This window comes from Echiichthys vipera (genome assembly GCF_963691815.1).
Source record: "Echiichthys vipera genome assembly, chromosome: 6".
NCBI classification, from domain to species: Eukaryota; Metazoa; Chordata; class Actinopteri; order Perciformes; family Trachinidae; genus Echiichthys; species Echiichthys vipera.
In genome coordinates this window covers 32,479,254-32,499,924 of record NC_139831.1, presented here as the reverse complement: position 1 = coordinate 32,499,924, position 20,671 = coordinate 32,479,254, and the positions used below count along the sequence as shown (strand labels likewise).

Here is a 20,671-nt window from a genome sequence, read left to right as displayed (position 1 = left end):
ATGGGAATGAATTAGGCCGAGCACAGATTTCTCCTTTTCCCTGATGCCCTGAATAAGGGACTAAACTGCTCTCTAGTCTCTTTTTCTAAATCAAGTTTTGAGAAGGTGTGAAAAGTCTCTAAATGTAGTGAGAAAGTGGCATCTGTGAGTGCTTTGGGACGGGGAAGGGGCTTCCAGCAGCACCCTCTGCTCGTTGAGGACACTAACTGCAGAGTGATTGGTGATTCAGAGTCTAAAACAGCACAAAATTTCCACTAACACCAGAAACAGTGGACACATTTCTCTCTAGGATGGAGGAGGATTTGGGAAGTCTCCAGATTTGGAGAGATACTCTCCGGTGTTTGTATTCCCCATAGCGTTTCCCCGTCTCTTCTTCTCTTTGTTGGTGTATTTCTGTGGCAGTTACAGCTCCACATCCAGGCCTGGCATGGGTACTACAGTGTTTGGAGTCGCTGCACCCGGTTTCCTGTGGACGCAGAGGTTTCTTGAGTCAAGGCCGTGTGGATGGAAAACTTTTTAAGATTTCAATTGTGTGTACGTACCCTCAATGGAGCAATTCTGACACCTTCTTCTTGTGGCATTTTACCAATATCCTGGGGAAATGAGATGATGATCATTGGGGTCACCCCACACTGAACATGAGCCTCCCAGTCTGTAAGAAGGGCAGCTGGCCAACATCAGCCGTTCCCTGATTTTCTGGGGCTGGGTGGCTTGGTTTAGTGTATACATGGACAACAAATTTCAGAATTCGAATACAACTCAAACGGTAAAAGTATTTATACTTATTGAACACTTAAATTCTGATTGGCTAAGCAGTGCGATTGAACCCGAACCCACATTACCGCAGTATCACTCTGCCAGACCATTGTTGTTATGAACATGCTGTTGCTAACTAAGCCTGGAGGAGTGGTTGGAAGAGGAAGACGAAGAAAAAGAGCAGAGAAAATGCAAAAATTAATCTGGAAAAATCAAGAAGCGAAGCTCAGACCTTAACAGACGTTGTGGTCAATTCTCTGTTTCTAGACCTGCTCGGCCCAGAAACATCTGACTATGTATTTTAAATTTTAGTTTCAAAAGTGGGGCCAAACCGGATTTTACGTCAACGTAATGCTCCGCGAAAAACGGGAAAGGTTAGCCATATAGCTTAAGCATTTATATCAGTTCATAGGCTGGGCTTAACTGTTACATTAACGATTCAACAATTAGCCCACAAGTACCCTAAAGCACGGGGCACGGTACAGATGGACAGTGTGAGTGCGCCCTTAGATGTTTTTCCAGTAGGAACTTTTTCTCCTGATACTAATTCTCGACCCAGAGCATCTGTTGATACTGATATGGAGTACCAATCTGATACCAGTGCCCTTCTTCCCAAATCGAAAAATCTGTGTAATGTTCTTTCTGTGTTGAACTCATTGAGGGGATTTAACATAAGATAGCATGAGGCCAGGGAGTGCTATGATGAAATGTAACTGACACAAGCTGATGAAAGAAACTATTTAATATGGATCATTTTGATGTCTGCAGCGATACCAGTCTGGAAGTTTGGCACAGTTGACCTGTAGAGGTGTGTACTGCTGAGCTGTGTAGGCCTACATGGCAGCTTTCTGGACACAAAAGCCTCTGATCTGCCTGGATTGGGTGAGGGCATTGATGCCATGTCTGTCAGCAGTCCTACTTTCCTCCACCACTCCACGACTATGTGTCCCTGTCAGTTCAAATTCAAGAGCAGCAGAGATTGAATCAGCTTTCCATGCTGTAGATTAGTGTGGTGGAGGGCCACTTTGTGTGTTCATTATGTTATCGGGGATTGGCTCACATGATACAAACATTGCCACTGGTGATGGTGGTTATATGGGTGTCAAGGTCTCACGCCTTCTTCTTTCATTCTCCACACAATAACTTCCACAGTTTGTTTGGAAAGCAGAGTGCAACACTATTAATGTCTTAAAGGAGTGACTAGCCATATTTCCAGCCACACGTTATAAACAAATTTAGTGATATTGAGTGAAAGATCGACACAGTTTGTGCGGTCAATCTCATCGTTTTTTCTTAAACGGTAAAAGGCTTGCGATTAGGTTTTAGGTCATTCCGCCACATATTTTCACTTTCTTTGCAGACATGGCGGATATCAACCTAGGTAGATGTAAGTGCACAGACAAGGAGAAACGATACTTTACGGCAGTTTTTCGATAGCAAAAATCTCAGAATTGTAATAATTTTATTATTTGTCAGAATGTCTCTCAGGGAACCTACAATAGAATTTCCACAGGTGTAAGTAGAACATGTAGTATAGAACATAGCTATAAAACACAATGCCAATCATTAACAACTCTGCAGCTAATATGATTGTTATGATGATACTTCGGGTAATCCATAAATTTTATGAAAATGAAACGTAATACATACGAACTGCATCATAATTCAATCTGAGATTGATTAAGTGTGTTCTATTTACCAAGGTAAACAGAGGCAGTTGTATAGGTCAGAAGCGGTGAGTAGTGAAGACTGCCGCGCCATTTGCACCACCAGAAGCCCGTAGATCTATGTACCTTTGCATCGTTGTTGTTCAGATGGCATTGTCATCAATCATCCTAATATGCTTAAAACAAGTGGTCTTGGTGAAGTGTCTCTGAACCATGGTCTCCCAGAACTGTCTGGAGCGCTGTTGATCCCACACCACAGGCCGTTGTCGTCAGCATTTATGTACATATCAATCATCATAGCCATGTTGTGATGCTGCCGTTATTGTTGTCAGTTTTTAGCATTTTTTTTAACTGAAAATGATACATAAAGTATTTGTTTTTATCGGCTTTCTTGAATGACGTACACTTTAATAATGGTCGGATCTTAAATTGCTCAAAATTGTATGGATATCATAGATGTCCAGATTATTCACATCGAGAATAAAGTGCAGGAGCGCCGCCAACACTACACCTACGGCAATGTTAATCATTTGGAGGTAGACGGTGTGAAGCATTTTGCCTAACAAACTTTTATTCACAAATGTTTGCTTGAATGTTGTGCACTTGAGTGAAAAAATGAATGGAAACACTTTTAAATGTCTAAAATTTACTTGATATACCAATTTGATCACAAAATAGCATGTGACATCATCATTACGCACAGGTTTTTATTTGCTTTAAAGTCGTTGGACGGAAACACTTTTAATTAGGGATGTCCGATAATATCGGCCCACCGATATTATCCGCCGATATTGAGTTAAAAATGTTATATCGGGAATTATCGGTATCGGGTTTTTACAACCGATGTCAGTTCTGTAGGCTTCAGCATTTCCGAGTGTACCTGGATGCAACACGGGCCGTTTACAGGCGCGTGCTTGATGACGTATAACAACAACAACACGCTTCACTCGTAGGGTGCTAACCGTGGCTAACAAGCTTCAGCTCGCCCGGTGCATGAGATGTCCGAGGTTTTGAAGTATTTCCAAGTGTCACCTACTAACAGTATATGTGCGCTTTGCAATGACTGCAAGGCGTTAGTTATGAGAGGAGGAAACAAGGCGTCTTCCTTTAATACATCACATTTGATTACCCACCTGAAGAAGAATAATGCGGAGTTAAACGCTACATCTGTGCAGCAAAGTGATGAGAAGAAGCAACAGCCGACACCGAGAAACAAACTTTTTCTATCGTTCAAGATGCCGGATTCACCAAACGTGTGGAGTTCCTCGAGCCCCGTTATGTCTGTATAACGCCCAGGCGCATATATTTCTCAGACCGGTGCTGACCCGAACTGTACAGCCTTGTTTACAGTCACGTTGAGAAGCTAATTTCTGGTGCTGTATCCGTTAGATCCACTACAGGTTAGCATGTTGAGCTTAACTGCTAATTTATTGATTGTATTATTTGCCAAGTTACGGCTCAGTCGTTACTCAGTCTGGGAAAAGAAAACTATGTTTGTTTACTACTCTGGACTGTAGATATGCATCTTCCTTGTTTTGATAATGTCTGTAGTGTGTTTGAGGCAAAATTTTCTCTCTAAAAACACAAACAAATAAATGAATGGCACTTTTTTCAATAACTTATTTTGTACAGACTGTGTTTACATTTGAAAAGCCGTGTTGCATTTATGTATGCATCCAGTGGGGCATCACATAAAATTAGGCATAATGTGTTAATTCCATAATAGGTGATATGTGATGAATTTTGGTGTAAAAAGGCTGCATATATCGGTATCGGGTGATATCGGTATCGGAAATTAAGGGTTGGACAATATCGGAATATCGGATATCGGCAGAAAAGCCAATATCGAGCATCCCTACTTTTAATGGCTTTATTCGCATGGGTTTTGTTTTTTTGTGAACTTCAGGTAATAAGATTGACAAGTGGATGGAAACAAAGCTACTGTCTGAAAATGTATGCTGTTATCTCCATTTATTAAACTCATCACATCTTGTCCCTCTCTATGATAACAGGCGTTTTGCTCTGCCAGTCATTGATACTTTTGCCTTTAGATGTGGTCTCATTGTGAAGTAAGATAGTTTTTTTCCCTTTTGTTAATTTATTTTCATTTTTTTCAATTTTTTGTTTTAAATGTTCGAATATAATAGCTGACTAAATATACCTTCAGCTATTGTCCAAGAAAGGTACAAACAAAACACATTTATGTTCTAACAACAAATACTTTTAATAAGATGCAGCTATCAGAAATCACATCACTCAGCCGTGACCGAATAGTGATCGACTGAATACATCGCCCAGCCGATATTATCGGCTGATATTTGAGTTATTTACGTGTATTGTATGTGTAATGCGGGCTGCTGCGTTCCTGGATAGTTTTTTGTTTTAGCATTATTCACTTCACTTGCAGACCATGCATAGCCATCCCTCACTATAAGAGTGCTGGAAGCCTGCTCTTTTAAGACAACTGTAAGTTTTAAACTTCCAAAGCATCTTTGAACTGTTTATTTAGCTGAAATATTGCCATACACTTTGAAAGTGGAAACACAAATTCTTGCTCTGTAGATCTGTAAATCGGCAGTCCATATCGGAAAAAATCGGCATCAGCCGCTCAGGAGGGTTTATTATTTATTATTTTCACATGTTAATGGTGCAATTAAGAAGAATAAATAGTCCAAGAATGTACTGGGAAAATGTATTTTGCAGTTCAGTTTTAAGCTTACATGATAGCAACTCTGACCTTTTTGTAATTTTGACTCTTTTGTAATCTAATCTAATCTAATAAATGTATGGCACACTACAATGTCAAAGAAATCCACCAGGTGTTGAAACTCATCAATAATTAATTCTCATATATCTGATAAAACTCTGACTAATCATTTTATTGGGTCTGAATAAAATGATTTGCTGAGCTTCCTCCCATCATCGTTGCAGCGTCCCTTCCAGCTGCCTACAGCTGCTCTGGAGTCGGGGGAGGAGGGAGCGTCAGAGGTCAGGCAGGGGGAAGAGGGTGGGACTTTGGAGACAGGCAGAGCTGTTCATGTTCAAAAAACATGCCAGAAAGGTAAGAATTTGCTTCAGGCACCAAAAAAATTATATATATTTTTTAAATTAATAAACGAATACCAAAAATGGAAATCGAATACCTACCCAACAAACAAAAATGCAAATATTCACACATTTTCCCAGACAAAGGTTTGCAGTGAGTAGTTTGTTAACCAGTAGAGGGAAGATTTTTCTTTAGAGAATTACAGTTTTCACATTATATTTTGTGGCAGGGTCAACAAAGAGAAAAAGAATTGGGCGAAAAACAAAAAAAAGCTCAAAGGGACAGTGACAAAGCATGGGTGAACACAGAGTCAGCCTCAGGCGCTCATTCACTACAGTGAGGGAACTAAGAACTGATCCTGAACTGGCCTTCCTTTTTCAGTTTTTGGATCAAATGCATGGAGACATGGGTTTACATCAATCTATGAATTTAGGGTGTTTTCCCCATCGTTATATTACAGTTATCCATTTTATAGAAGACTGAATATGTTTGACCAGAGTTTTCAGTATGAGCTATCACCATGAAAATCCCATATGCATCTGTTGAGTGCTGCAAACTGAAAACATGGGCTTGTGTTTAGGAAAGGATAAGACATGCAGACTTATTTGAACATATCTGTTTTTAAGAGTGTATTCAGTCACTCTGGGCTCCATTCATACAGGCACAGGTCTTGTTTACTGCTGATAACCCATCTTATCACAGTGCAATGGATGTGGCCTTCTGTTTCTCACTGGAGATAAACAAAGAAAGACTATCCCTCTGTTTCTCTCCTCCAATGCTCCCTCCTTTTCATTTGTACATATATTCTCTGAATGTGTCTTGATTCTCTGCGCTGTACGCCTGTAATATGTTTTTCTCCTGTTCTCTTTGCCACTATTTCTCTATTCCTCCATTATGCTTTATGCTCATAAAGAGGCTTGGTGTTGTGTTTATTGCACCTCAGAAAATTAGTTGATCAGTTATTCTTTTAATGGTGTAAAAAAAAGTATGGGCATACATGTAGCAAATAAAGGTTGAAAGGTAATTGCAACGAGTAAAGAATACAAGATAATGGTGGAAAAATAGCCTTCATAAATCTGCTGTCATTTCTGATACAAGTATGGTAGCTCAGCCTAAAGGAATACTGACCAGTACTACCTAAAAAGGAACATTTGCCTTTTGGTTAGTTGCTTTTTACATTTTATTTTTTTAACCATAATAGCTATAACCCAACAATTGGAACACGTTATGCAGAAAGCCTGCATCAACCATGAGTGACTAACTTTGTGGACTTTGGTGAATCCGGGATCAACCAGATGTGACCAATCCATATCAAACACAGTTTGTCACTGTATTTATAAAATGCAGTGTCTCCTCCATCAGTTACATTTAACATCAATACCTTTACTAATCCTTTTCAAATTGTAGTATGTTCAATAACAAAGAGATTAAAATGTAAACAACAATAAGTCATCATGATAATTTGTAAATCATTAAGGAGACAATAAAGAAAAGAGATAAAATAAATAATACATTCATCAAAACTCATTAGACATTGTATAAAGGGACCCAAATGTTTTCAAAGAGTGATTGTTTACCTTTAATGATGTAAGGCCGCACTCACACTGTCCTTCTGCACTGGGCCAAAACCGTTTTTTCAGCTAAATCCTAGTGCGTTTGACCAGTGTGAATGCACCCGCTCCGCGCATAACTGCGGACAGCGGGCCGTTCACGGCCGGCCTGAGAGAGGTGGGCTTTTGTAGAGCCCGTTTGCACGTGTACGAGCACGAGCACGAGGCCTACGGCGGTAGCGGTATGTGCGCCTGTTCTGACATAGAAAATAGAAGGAGGGACCATGCGCGGACATTTAACAACAACAACAATGGCGGCGAAAGGTTCACGTTGGTGTGATGCGGAGGTGGAGTGTTTACTGCAGATTTGGTCGATGAAAAGATTCAAAAACAGTCGACAAGACGCACAAAAACTCTGAGGTCTATGGAAAGATTTGTAAACAAAGCCACACACACGCGATCAATGCGTATGACGTGTTACGGCGTGATGACGTATGGACAGCAAGAAGCATTTGCGCGAGGCCCAGGCAGTGTGAGTACAAACGGGGCTGGGGTGCGGGGGGAGAGGGAGGGGGGACAAGTACCGTAAAGCCCGGGGCGCGGTGCGGAAGGACAGTGTGAGTGCGCCCTTATTAGGTAAAGTCATGAGTTACTTAAACGTACTAGGCTTAAGCTGAAAAAACGGTTTTGGCCCGGTACAGAAGGACAGTGTGAGTGCGCCCTTAGCCACAGGTAACAGAAACCCATTGCATTATGTTAACTTGAATTAAAAATAACCCCTATAAGTTCCATGCAGTGTGTTCTATGCACTGATGTTTACCGATAGCTGGTGTCACAGCTGGTGTACTTGGCAAGAGTAGATACTTAGAGCTGAGGAATCACAGTCAGGAGGGGAAAAGTCTGATTGTTGCATCCTGAGACCAATAAACCTTGATTCATTCAAACCGTTTATTTAAGACTCAAAAATCAGTGAGCTTAACCTCATTTTCAATGATGTGGAGATGCAGAGAAAATTACAAATAGTTACAAAAGAGCACCGCAGTCAGTGAAAACAGTCGCACTGAAGTGGTTGGAGAGCAAGGGTGCACTCGCAGCCGTACCGTACCTAAGTACGCTTCACGGCTAAAGTCTAGCTCGTTTGACCAGTGTGAGTACAACTGCCTAGGCACGGCACACTTCCCAGCGCAAATGTTTCCCACAACGGACTTTTTAAAAAAAGGTTTGTGTTGGTCTAATGCAAAGGTGGAATGTTTACTGTAGTTATGGTCAGATGAAAAAGGGACAGAGTATTTGTGGTTGCAGTTCCAACATTATGGAATGAACTGCTGCTGCACATTAGACAGGCCTCCTCCCTGTCGACTCTTCTTAAATCCCCCTCTTTTCTTTGGCTTTTAACACCACATAGTAGGATGGTGATTTTATGTGCATAGGATATTTTATTTGTTTTTTTGTGTATTTTATCTTAAGTATTTTGTCTTTTTCTTATGTTTTTACTTTACAGCACTTTGGAAACCTTTTTGTTTATTTAAAATTGTGCTGTATAGATAAAATGGATAGGATTGGATGAAATAAACAAAAGCAGTTGGACAAAACGCACCAAACTCAGAGACCTAAGGAAAAACAAAACGACACATTGCGATGACTTCAATCAATGCGTGTGTTGTATTATAATGTGATGACATATAAGCAAGAGGCAATCCTTTGAATAGTGTGAGTGCTTGCCGGGCCTGGCCAGTAGGGGAGGAAGGAGGGGAGACAATCAAGCTTAGGCATGGATCAACTGGGCCAAATGTGGGGGCTTCCCAAGTTTGGAATTGTCCAGGTCTGAAATAAGCTCATACATTCTAGCATAATTAGTACAATAACTAGTATGAGCATGTCTTTATTGCCAAGCTGTTTTATAGGTTTAATCAGGCATTTGTGAAAACTGTGAAAATGAGCCTAAAGCTTAAAATTTAAAATTTTAAATAAAATTTAATTTAAATGTAGCCTTTATACGCAGTGCAAAGAGTACTTCTCTGAGGAAGTTTCTTTTTTTCATAAAACCACTCAGGAGACTTTGGTGTAAGCTGAACAACCTATTGGACAAGTTGAATTTAGAAGACTTTTTCCAAAAAAGAGATATTATGATTTCAAAAAATGGCTAAGTAAAGATGAAAGTGATGTTAGCGATCAAGGAGAACCGTAGCCATTTGGGCATGCGTTTAATGGTGTTTCTCTCCTTTCTCTCAGTCCATGGAGTGAATGCTTGGCCTATATTGACTCTGGTTTTTGCCCGTCTCCGCTCACTCAGCTGCTGGGACAAAGAACGCCCCCTTCACTGAGGCTCTGAAGCAGCTGCAGGATTGGCAAACTCCATTTCACCCAGTGCCAGCCTACAGTAGCTGCACCCAACAACAGAAAACCCTGGCAACCAGCAACGCCCAACGCTATTGGCTTCTACCATGGAAACAGGGACAGAAAAGTTGTCAAACCCCTCAAAAACATTTCTAAATATTAATTCAGACCAATATATTTTTATATAAAAGCAATACTTTCATTCTGCCCCGTGGGTGTATTATTATTAAAAAAAAATGTATATAGCTTTTAATAAAGATTCTACAAATTTAACCTTTAAGTAAATCTTTGTGGACACCATCTAGTTCCATTAGGGGTCTCTGATAAAGTGAAAGATTATGGTTTCTAAATTGGAACTGATGGATCCACTGGGATTCACCTGGTGTGTGAGGGGGGCTGACTGCTGGTTATCCTTCAGATCTCTGGACCAGTCTCATATCACTGACTGCAGGACCAAACTGGATTACTGGTTTCCACAAACCCCCAGGGGTCTTTGAAGGGCCTCTGCACCTTCTCAGCACATTCCAGGTGTCCTCCCAGAGCATTCAAAGGTCCTCAGTCAAATTAAGAATAGCATTTTGCAATTTCACTTTGGCGGTAGACGGGAATGTATAATAATGACTGTTTTGATCACAGATTGAGACAGGCTGGGAGGGGGAACTGAAGTAGACAGCTGAGAATAAGCTCGTTGACAGGGAAAGGTTTGGGAAGCTCTGAGCTGGCTAATAGACCTGCCAGCCTAGGTTACTGAAATAAAGATGTCACCCTATACATCATATAAGCTGACTGCTCCCCAGAGACAAAGGGTGCGTCTATGCGTATGTGTTTGGGGGTGTTGGGGCTGGAGGAGTATAATGGGGTAAAGCGGCGGAGAAGAAGCTATGGAGCGAGAGCGAGGGGAGTGGAAAGCTTTTTTCTCATTAGCGTGGGATCCCATGGGATCCTTTCTGGGTAGTAATGAACAGGAGTGCAAGGTGGTAATAGAGATGTGGGATGTTGTGGCAAATCAGGCCTTGAATAGGTCAGACTCCACTGGAAGCTTTGGGCCTAATTACTTTGCAAATATCTTGAAATCAATAAGTGGCAGGGGACTTCCTTAATAATACATATAAGAAAATAATGTATTGTAACAGTGGTAATAAATAAAGTAACTGAAATAAAATTTTAAAAACAACGTGCATATAAGGGCGGGAAGATTGGGAGCAGGTACCATAAGTCCTTAACCTGTATAGAGCTAAACCTTGCCACTGGCAACCATTTAGAAAAATTGTTAACTGTTGTATTTTTGGACTTTGGTTTCCATCAGTGGTAATAACTTTGTAACATATAAACAAAGGAACAATCAGCAACCTAAAATTACATATTTTAAGCTGGTAATGATGTCACACCTGAGTTATCAGCGTTTCAGTTACAAAGTCGAAAAAAAGTAGCTACCAGCCAAAAACGTGCGTGCGTGCGTGCGTGCGTGTGTGCCTCTGTGTGTGTGCGCCTCTGTGTGTGTGTGTGTGTGTGTTCTCAGAAAGATGACTGTGTTTATAAATGCATTTGTGTATAATGTGTTCATTAAGCTAACTGTTTGTCACTTGCTCTCTCTTAAGGGAAATGTCTTGTGATAATGACGGCATTAGAGAGACGCCGTATTCCCAAAAGGCATTTTCCATTTCAGCCGTGCGTGCGTGCGTGCGTGCGTGCGTGTGTGCGTGCGTCCGTGCGTGCGTGCGTGCGTCCGTGCGTGCGTGCGTGTGTGTGCGTTTGTGTGCGTTGCCAGGTGGGGAGCTGTATTCACTTGTCAGGGGAGACAATGGAGACATCTCTTGAGGCTTTTTCACCTCCTTGTGTTCTCCTCTCCTCCTCCTCCCTCTGCTTTCACTTCATCCTCTTACTCTGTGTGAGTATGTGTGATGGTTAACCTGCCCCTCCCCTCTCTGCCATACACCTGACTTATGGCTGTGCAGTAATAATTTGCCAGACCTTGGCAGGCTGAGCGTACATTAGCATATAAATAGCAGATGCACTGAGTGCCCATCACAGTCGACTACATTTAATTTTTGGTTTATAAGATTGAATGGGTTTTTAAACGCAGCGCCATCAAACTTGCCAAGAGACAAATGAAGTCAGGGGAGCAGTTGTCCGAGGCGGCGCCCTCACATCATTTTTTATAAAGGATAAGAGTCTTATTTAAGGGAGAGGAGGGGGAGGAGAGGGGTAGAAGCTATGGAAACTGAATAAGCAAGACACCTGTGGACCAGCAACATACTTTACTTTCTCATCCTCTTCAGACATACACATGCCATTCCAAAACCACAGGCATTAATGTGCTGCTTTACTCCCGGATGGACATGCTCATTTTCAGCCCTTTTCTCACGCAATTATAAGATGCGTGTTGCCTCAGTCTGAACCTTCAGCCAAACTGGATTTTGTCCATCTCCATTCAAGTTTTGTTCCAAATTAGTCGGTTCTTAGTTTGAAAGAGAGACTGAATAGGTAAGAGACATAAAAAAGAAGTAACCACCGTTAACATTGTCATTGGCCTCCATGCTGCTTTCTACCGTTTACTAGCCCTGTTTTCTGTCGCATTTGCGACAATGTGAGACACTACAAAAAGAAAAGTATACTCATCAACTGGTAATGGGAAAGTAACCTAATTGCTTCCTTTTACTGGGATTTCCTGCATTTAAAAACTGTAATGGTATTATTTTTTGTGTTTTTATGTTTAATAATGTCCCCTGTATGTGGGTTGGCTGTGTCCAGGGAGTCTGTTTCCTTGTATTTTACCCAAGGCAAAACTTAGGGTACGTCCACACAAAACGATCAAAAACAAAACACTACTGTAGTAATATGTGGAAGTATAAAAGTGTAGAAGAAACAAACGGCAGCAATACGCCTCTCAGGGTAAGTCCACACGATCGAAAACAACCATTTTTTTCTCAATCGTTCTTAAATCTCTGCGTCCACACAGGATCATTGAAACTGACTCCAAAGGCTGTAGTACCCATGCCAGGCCTGGATGTGGAGCTGTAACTGCCACAGAAATACACCAACAACGGAGAAGAAGAGACAAACACCGGAGAGTTTCTCTCCAAATCTGGAGACTTCCCAAATCCTCCTCCATCCTAGATAGAAATGTGTCACTTTTTCTGGTGTTAGTGGAGACTTTTGTGCTGTTTTGGACTCTGATGGACCAATCGCTCTGCAGTTAGTGTCCTCACTGAGCAGAGGGTGCTGCTGGGAGCCCCTTCCCCGTCCCAAAGCACTCAAAGGCGCCACTTTCTCACTACATTTAGAGACTTTTCACACTTTCTTAGAACTGGATTTAGAAAAAGAGACTAGAGAGCAGTTTAGCTCCTTATTCAGAGCATCAGGGAAAAGGGAGAAATCTGTGCTCGGCCTAATTCATTCCCATGCATGTGGCTCAGAGTCAGGGCCCTTACTGTAGGTGGAATTAGCAGCTCTAGCTCTTTGTAACCCGTTAAGGCCCACAGAATACTAAGATAAAAGGACCAGAAACTAGGTTACTGGATGCGTTTGACTTGACCTTTCAACTATAGTGAAAGGTTGCATAAAATAAAACAAAATTAAATTCAGTGCAAATATAACTGTTCGACATAAAAATTTTTTTCTGGAACCTGTTTTGTTCCTAACCACTCACTGGGAATGGGAAAAATTGTCCTTTTGCACAAAAGTCGAATTGAAGCGTTCCTTTGAGCTCAGTTTGTTCCTTTAAGTGCCTGTACTCAATGGATGAAGGTGGAAGAGGAGAGGTGGGTCCCCTCTTTGGAGAACAGATGATCTCAGTCCAGCTCCTTGGATGAGGGAGGTTTCTCATTCGCTGGGGCTCGCCATCTCCCTAAAGGAGAATTCAATCCAGGATCTACAGGTTTCCAGGAATTTTAAAATAACCTAGCCAAGAAGCCACCAAAAGTAATCAACTCCTGGCTCACGGGTCCTTAATCATCTCTTTAACATCGCGTGTAAGTGTGCTCAAAGTTTACTCCCTCAGGATAAAGTTTAACAGCTTCTACTCTTATAGTTTAACTCTGTTTTCCCACATGTGGTCAGATGTTCTCATATCGCCGCTCAGACACAGGCAAACTTGCACCTGGAGGGGTGTGACTTATGTCCCTCCTTCCAATCGGAAGTCAGCATTGTCTTAAGAACCAATTAGAATCAACCTAGACAACATCCCTCTGATGACAGGTTCATGGGCGAAAGGGAAAGAAGGAGAAATGGTGATATTTACAGGAACCGTAGGGGAAATAAAATAAGCCCAATTCTCAACTGGGTTACATCTTCATAATCACTAGTGTGTCATCGTCACTACAGGCTCCTGTTGACTGTGAAATGGGTTATTCCTATTCATAGGAAACACAAATGTTTGTTGCATGGAATCGAGTTGGACACGTCAGACAAACCAATTTGATTCTCCAGCAGTACTTAATCAATTAGTCATTTGGTCAATCAACAGATGACATGACATGACATGACATATTTAGTATGTTTGGGTTTTGGTTGATAGTTGGATAAAACAAGCTACTCAAAGATTGAAACAGTGAACTAGAGGGCATTCACATTTTTATCACACAATGAATCATACAATTGGAAAAATATTTGACAATCAAAATAGTGAGTTGCCACCCCTACCATGGTTGTTGTTGTTGCAGCACCCGTTGAAGCTGTATGTCCAAGTTACTTATGGCCTTTACTTTAGCAGGCACTTTCAATAGCCCTCTTTTTCATTTAGTTGTTTAATAACTACTTATTTTTCTTTCTTGCCTATTTTCTCTTTAGGAACCTGCTTTATTTTATCTTTGAGTAAACATTGCCAATACAGTAACACATAGCCCGACTTTACTTAAACAACTTTTTTATTTATTCTGCTCTGTTCCTGAACTATTTGTATTTCTTTCTGGGCCTGTTTTTTTATGTTCAAGTTACCAATATTTGTTTAGTCTTTTTCCTATTACAGTGACACATGGTCCTGCTTTACTAAAACCATCACTTCTAATTTGTTTGGTAAATCTTGAGTTTCAGTTAAAGAAGCCGTTTTTATCTTGTGTGGCGAACTCTGCGTCGCTGTGTGATTTTCTCCTTGTGTTTGTCCCAGAAAATAAACCAAAGCTCTGTTAAAATGCAAATCAGCCCCCTATGCAGCCATGTGGGGGAATGGAGGCCATATTTTAGCCCTGCTCCCCGTCAGCAAAATGTTTCTGGAGGAAAGCTAATTCTACTGTGAGACTTACAGCTCTGCCAGGCGGGCCGACAGCACTCGATGCTATCAGGATTAAATTAAGGTGAATTAGAGACAAAGAGGCAGAAAGAAGGGGAAAAGGGATGATGTTAGGGCAGGATTTTCCTCCAGCTGGGTGATCACTTCTTAGTCTTAGGTCATTGATCAGAGCAGAATAAACCAGCCGGGATTAAAGTAGACAAGCACAAAACCTATAGACTATATGTGTGTATACGTGTGCTGTGTGTGAATCCATTGTGCTGTGAGGATGAATAAGTGTAGCAGTGGATTGGAGTAATAGAGAAAGTTTGGTTTGGTGTTTAAAATGTTACACTTCTCTCAGCTTTTCTTAGGGAAATAAATAAAATCAAACCTCACTATCTCAGGTCGGCCTTGTGCAACATCCTTTCTTAGATTAAAAGGACCATTTGTAGTAATAACAGCTCTGTTTTTATCATTCAGGGGAATTTCAGCATACTACCTTTTGCTTTCTGCAGCATTGCATTTTGCACAGATAGAAGTCACTCCATTTTAAATGGTTATGTGAAATTGACCTACAGCCCAAAAGGGTTGGAACGCTGTGTGAAATGTGGATAAAAACAAAATGCAATAATTTGTCTCAATCATTGAATGCTCATATGTAAGTGACAACATTTCAAACGTTGAAACAGAAACATGAATTGTTTTTGAAAATGATCTCCTCATTTAGAATGTGATGCCAGCAGCAGGTTTAAAACAGTTGGACAGGGTCATGTGACCCACTCTGTTGCATCACCTCTTCTTTTAACAACACTCCTTTGGGAACTGAGGAGACATACTGCTGTCATTTTCAAAGGGGAATTTTTCCCATTCTTGCTTGATGTAGGTTTTGAGCTGCTCAACATTTCAGGGTCTCCTTTGTTGGGTTTGATGTTTCATAATGCTCCAAACCTTTTCAATGGGACCAGGTGTGGACTGCAGGAGGCCACTTAGCCCCCAGACCCTTTTACTACGGAGCTGTGCTGTTGGAACACGTGCAGAAAGTACTTTGGCATTGTCTTGTTGAAAAAGACGTTGTCTACCTGTATATATGGTTCAGCATTCATGGAGCCTTCATAAAATGTGCAGGTGACCCATGCCATGTGCACTCATGCGCCCCCATCCCATCACTCTTGCATGGGAGAGTTTCACTTGTGTCATTTGTGGATGCACTGATGATGTGTTCACAGACCATGGTTTTTGGAAGTGTTCCTGAGCCCATGCAATAATGTTGACTACACAGTCTGTCTGTTTTGAATCAACATCACCAACATCCACTATTGGTTTTCAGCCTTGTCACTTCTCTACTTTTCCAGTCTTTTGTTGCTGCTGTCACATTTTTTAAATTGCTGCATCAAATTCAAACTGTGCAAATGATCAATGAATGAATGATATTTCACAGTTTCAACATTTGATATTTTGTCTTTGTGCTATTTTCAAGTAAATATGAGGTTTCAATGTTTTGCAAATCATCACATTCTGTTTACATTTTAAACAGCAGGGGACTGTTGTAAGAGTTGTAAGAGTCCTGTACAGTCGGCAGTAAACATCCTGCCTCTATCATTTCCAGGAAAAAAACTATGAGGTCGAAAAAACGAAACACAAACAATTAACTGCCTGGGAGTTTTGTAACAGCTAATTGTTTCCTGCACAGTCACGATGTGCAATGAACGATGTGCAATGAACGATGTTTGAGGATGCATCGTTATCTTTTAAGTCAGGTTTAAAAATGCTGAGTAACACTTTTGCTTTTGAAATAACATCTGGTGATTTCATACATCAAATCTCTGGATGGAAGGAAATGTTATTCTTGCAAACGATAAAATTACAAAGAACATTGGAAATGGAACACTGGAAAACTGACTGAACCGAAACCTTGACCGTAAAATTGCAATACAAACCAAACTGTAATGCAGACATCTAAAAAAGATGTTTGTGCAAACCCTCGAAAACAACTAAAAAAGGAGTTTACAGCTAACAAGTATTCAAGCTAATAACTAAAAAAACACAGCTGTATCAGTGTTTGTAATGAGTTGTGATGATTGAAGAAGAGGTTAAAAATACCTTTCCATTAAATTCGTTTTAAATGATAAAGATAGAGGAATATATCCATGTTAAATGTGATGGGACCTAAAAAGAAATATGTATTTAAAATCAAATTGCTGTATATTTAATATCAAATCTTGTTTTCACATTTCATGTGACTGAGGCCTTATTCCTCTCCATCGCAGACCACCCACCATGTCAGTTTTTGGGGCTGCAATCATGACAACTAATTAGGCCTTAATTGTTTAGTTGCTGGTTAACTGAATAGTGAGTATTGTAATATGAAGTGTTTTAATTGGTCTCCGTGTGCTTGATCAAGAGGTGTGTTCAGGGTTGTGACATGGTTAACTGACGCTGTCTTATGGTTCGGTTGTGTGGGTGTGCTGTAGTTATCATCTAAGGACTCATCATTTGTAAACTAATTCAAACATTCTAATGGGCTTTATCAGCAGTAACACAGCAGCCTTTATAGCATGCGCACACACACACACACACACACACACACACACACACACACACTCTCTCACACTCACACTCACACACTCCATTATTACACGCTAATGAAAAAGAGGCCTTTGGGAGTAAGGGGTTAGTATAATGTTAGGTTTTACTGCTCCTCATAACGCTAATCACTGTGATTATTATACTGCTAGACTGGAGTGTGTGTCTGTGTCCTCAGCTGGTAAAGACATTGCAGCCACCACACACACACACACACACACACACACACACACACACACACGCACACACGCACATACGCACACATCAGTGTTATGGAAATGACCCCTGTATGTATGGAGTGTTGTGTTCTGCATTGTAGCCCAGCCAATGACTAACAACCCCACCAGGAAATTAAAAACCATAAATTCTGCTTAGCGCTGATAGCAGCTCATCACACACACATATATACAGACACACACACACACACACGATCGCTGCCCTCCCTTGCTCCCCTAAGCCAAAGAGATCACACGACCCTGAGGAGGAGAGTAAAGGAATGAGCGATAAACTGTACAGAACTATGCACCATCTCAACATTTGTAGTCTGGTTGATGTTCTGCACCTCACTGACAGTTGTTTGGTTAGGTTCAGTATTTAAATAGTTTGTTTGACAACAGGGCTTCTTTTACGAAAAGTCTCTATGTGCGGATTTTATTCTGAAGGATAAGCCTGTCGATATTCTATATTTTTAATATAGATTCTATATATAAAGAATATATTCTATATTCTATATTGTCAACCAAAACCAATAATGAATGGATCCGTCTAACAAGTATTGTCTGTTTATTCTCTGCTGTCTCTTCTAAATGTTGGTCATTGTTTATGGGCCAATTTGCAACTGGAGACATGAGTGTGGAATTGGAGTTGAGAGATGGCATCTCTATAAACAGATCATGTTCATGACTGCACCGAGATTTCTGACTTTGTGGAGTTTTGGTGAGTTTTTCAGGCACATCCAGTAATTGGATTCTTCAGTCTACCTGTAGAGAGTCTATGAGACTGTAATCACTTGGTGACAAAGCTAGGTACATTTGGGTATTGTCTCTGTGGAGAATATGATTATGATTTTATTGTTTTGCATAATTTGGCCTTATAAGTAATTGTTAGAAAAGAGAGGCTCTAGTATGGAGCCTTGAGGAACTTCGCTCATGATGTTGGTCTGCTTGGCTGCATTATTGCATAGACAAAGTAGCGCCTGTCCTTTCGATTAGGACTTGAGTCACTTCAGAACTGTACTTTAGGGTGTTTTCACACGTAGTCATGTGCACAAAAATGCTGGCTAATTGCTCTGAGTTTGTTTGGAGGTCTGAAAGGATCCAAGTATAAAAAACCCTTGTACCCTCAGGGTCCAACCCAGTTTTCAGTTATGTTGGTCATCTACGTCACAGGCAGCACTAAGATCCAGTAGCACTAGGACTGAGATTTTCCCTTAATTTCTGGAAGAATATCAAATCACATCTTTCATTTGAACTGCTCTTACATGACCCTGATGGCCCATATCTGGATTTCAGGGTTTCCTCCAGCTGTTTATAGCAGAGGGAGACCAAATTTCTGACCACATACACTAACGTCAAAAAAAAAAATTAAGAATTGAACTTCCAAATAAGGAGCTATTTTACAGTTCTGCTATCTGAAGTGAGGCTGATGAGTTGACAAAATATCAGGTTTTGGTCTGGAATGTTTACGTTACATGCAACTTTGGGCTTTCACCAGATTCTATTGTAGTTTTGTTCTGGATTGTGACTGTTTGTTTTTACTGCCCCATCCTTATTAATCCGGAAAATATTATGCCATTAGGCTCAACAAATAGGTTAACACAGAGGGCTTATTGTTGTATTCAAGTTGGTTATAATTTCTGCACTAATTTTTTTAGCACTGGTGGACCTTGTTCTGTTTGCCTTGTATGAAGAATACTATTGAATATTAAGATTTATTCTTTTTTTTTTATCAATGACAAACCCTTCCTAAGTCCAATAAATGCATCCATTTTTGTTTGTTGTTGGTTGCTTGTAAGGTTCACGTCTTGAACAAATATTAGCCCCACCAAGGTGGACACACTGCAGTTGTTGTGTAAACTCTGTGTAAAATATAACCGAACCACCTTCACCAGGTTCTGTGTGCACTGCACACAGAACCTGTGTAGGGATCGACTGATATGGAGTTTTTTAGGGCCGATACTGATACCGATTTTTTTTCCCATCAGCCTTCGCTGATGACAGAAACGGACTGGAGCTGATAAGACTTTTGCTCCCTCCATTTACATCATAAAAATGACGCAATGATGATAACAAATGTTACGAGTCTCAATTTAAAAAAAAAAAGGAACATTTATTGTGCTTAAAAAAGGCGTCTCCATCAACACGGAGCTGTCTGTAAATAATGGACAATATATCGGCCTATCACTACTCATCTGTTTGTGTTGTGTTGAGTATGCATGTGTGCACAGTGTTGTGTATAACTCCCCACTTCTTCTTGTTCTAGTTTATACTGTATTATACATCCGAGCAGCAGGCTTATCCTTTCTCCATCTTTCAGTAACCCACACACACACACACACACACACACACACACACACACACACACACACACACACACACACACTCACACAAATCTAGTAACAAGCTTGCGGTTCATTTCTTTCTTATCTGTCCATCAGACTGCCAAGGTGCTTTGGTCTTGCTTTCCTCTGGTTAATGTCCTGTACACGCACATGAACACACACGTTTGTCGTCTCACCAGAGGGAGCTATGCTTAACAGATACTGTAGGTTAGGCTGATATTATGGATTATTCAGCTTTTGGCAAATGGCATGTCATACATTACTTATGGGAGGGAGAAGCTGCCCCAGCTCACTCGGTGAACACCTGGGCAGTCCCCGAGACAATGCTGATAGACAAGAGAGCACTCCAGGCGAACCTCACACTTTAGGAAACGGGCAGCAAGGGCTGTACAAAACAAGAATAAACCGCACAGGGTTGTTAAACTGAGTAGCAAGATAACTGGGGTATAGATGTGCAGTTTCAATCATTTATGGATGGCAAACGGAACAGGAAGACTACACACTATGCAGAATATGCAGCAGGTGATGTTGCCTTAAAGTCTTGGCTCAGAAGTAAAAAAACCAAAATAGTTGTTTCTAGGGGTGTGCATCTCTCCCTTAGAAGTTGATCCGATACGCATCTAGATACATCTAGATTATTTTGTCATTGCACACAGCACAGAAATATAAAGGTGGTATAGGCTAATTGTCAATTCCTGCATGTTTAAAATGTATTTCTAATATTGATATTAACAACATCTAAACTTTACATACCTACTCTTCCTCAGATGAAGGCTTCATCAGATGGTGAGGAAGACGATGATGATGATGATTTTGATGAGGTTCCAGAGAAAGAGGGATATGAGCCGCATATTCCAGAGCATCTACGAGCCGAGTATGGTATGAGTTTGACATCACACACACACACACACACAAACACAGAGTTTGTTCTACTTCCCCAAACTGGCCAAATAATCTACTAAT

General features: G+C 40.8%; 1 protein-coding gene across 1 annotated transcript in view; it reads left to right on the top strand.

Annotated features, from left to right (window-relative positions):
- The window catches only part of uvssa (UV-stimulated scaffold protein A), a gene marked incomplete at its 3' end in the record, with an annotated part of 55,188 nt that overhangs the window by 15,429 nt on the left and 19,088 nt on the right, over positions 1–20,671 (top strand). Inside the window, exon 10 of the mRNA XM_083915743.1 lies at positions 20,476–20,587. Within this exon, the coding sequence (XP_083771869.1) occupies positions 20,476–20,587 (112 nt within the window). The remainder of the gene's footprint in view (positions 1–20,475; positions 20,588–20,671) is intronic.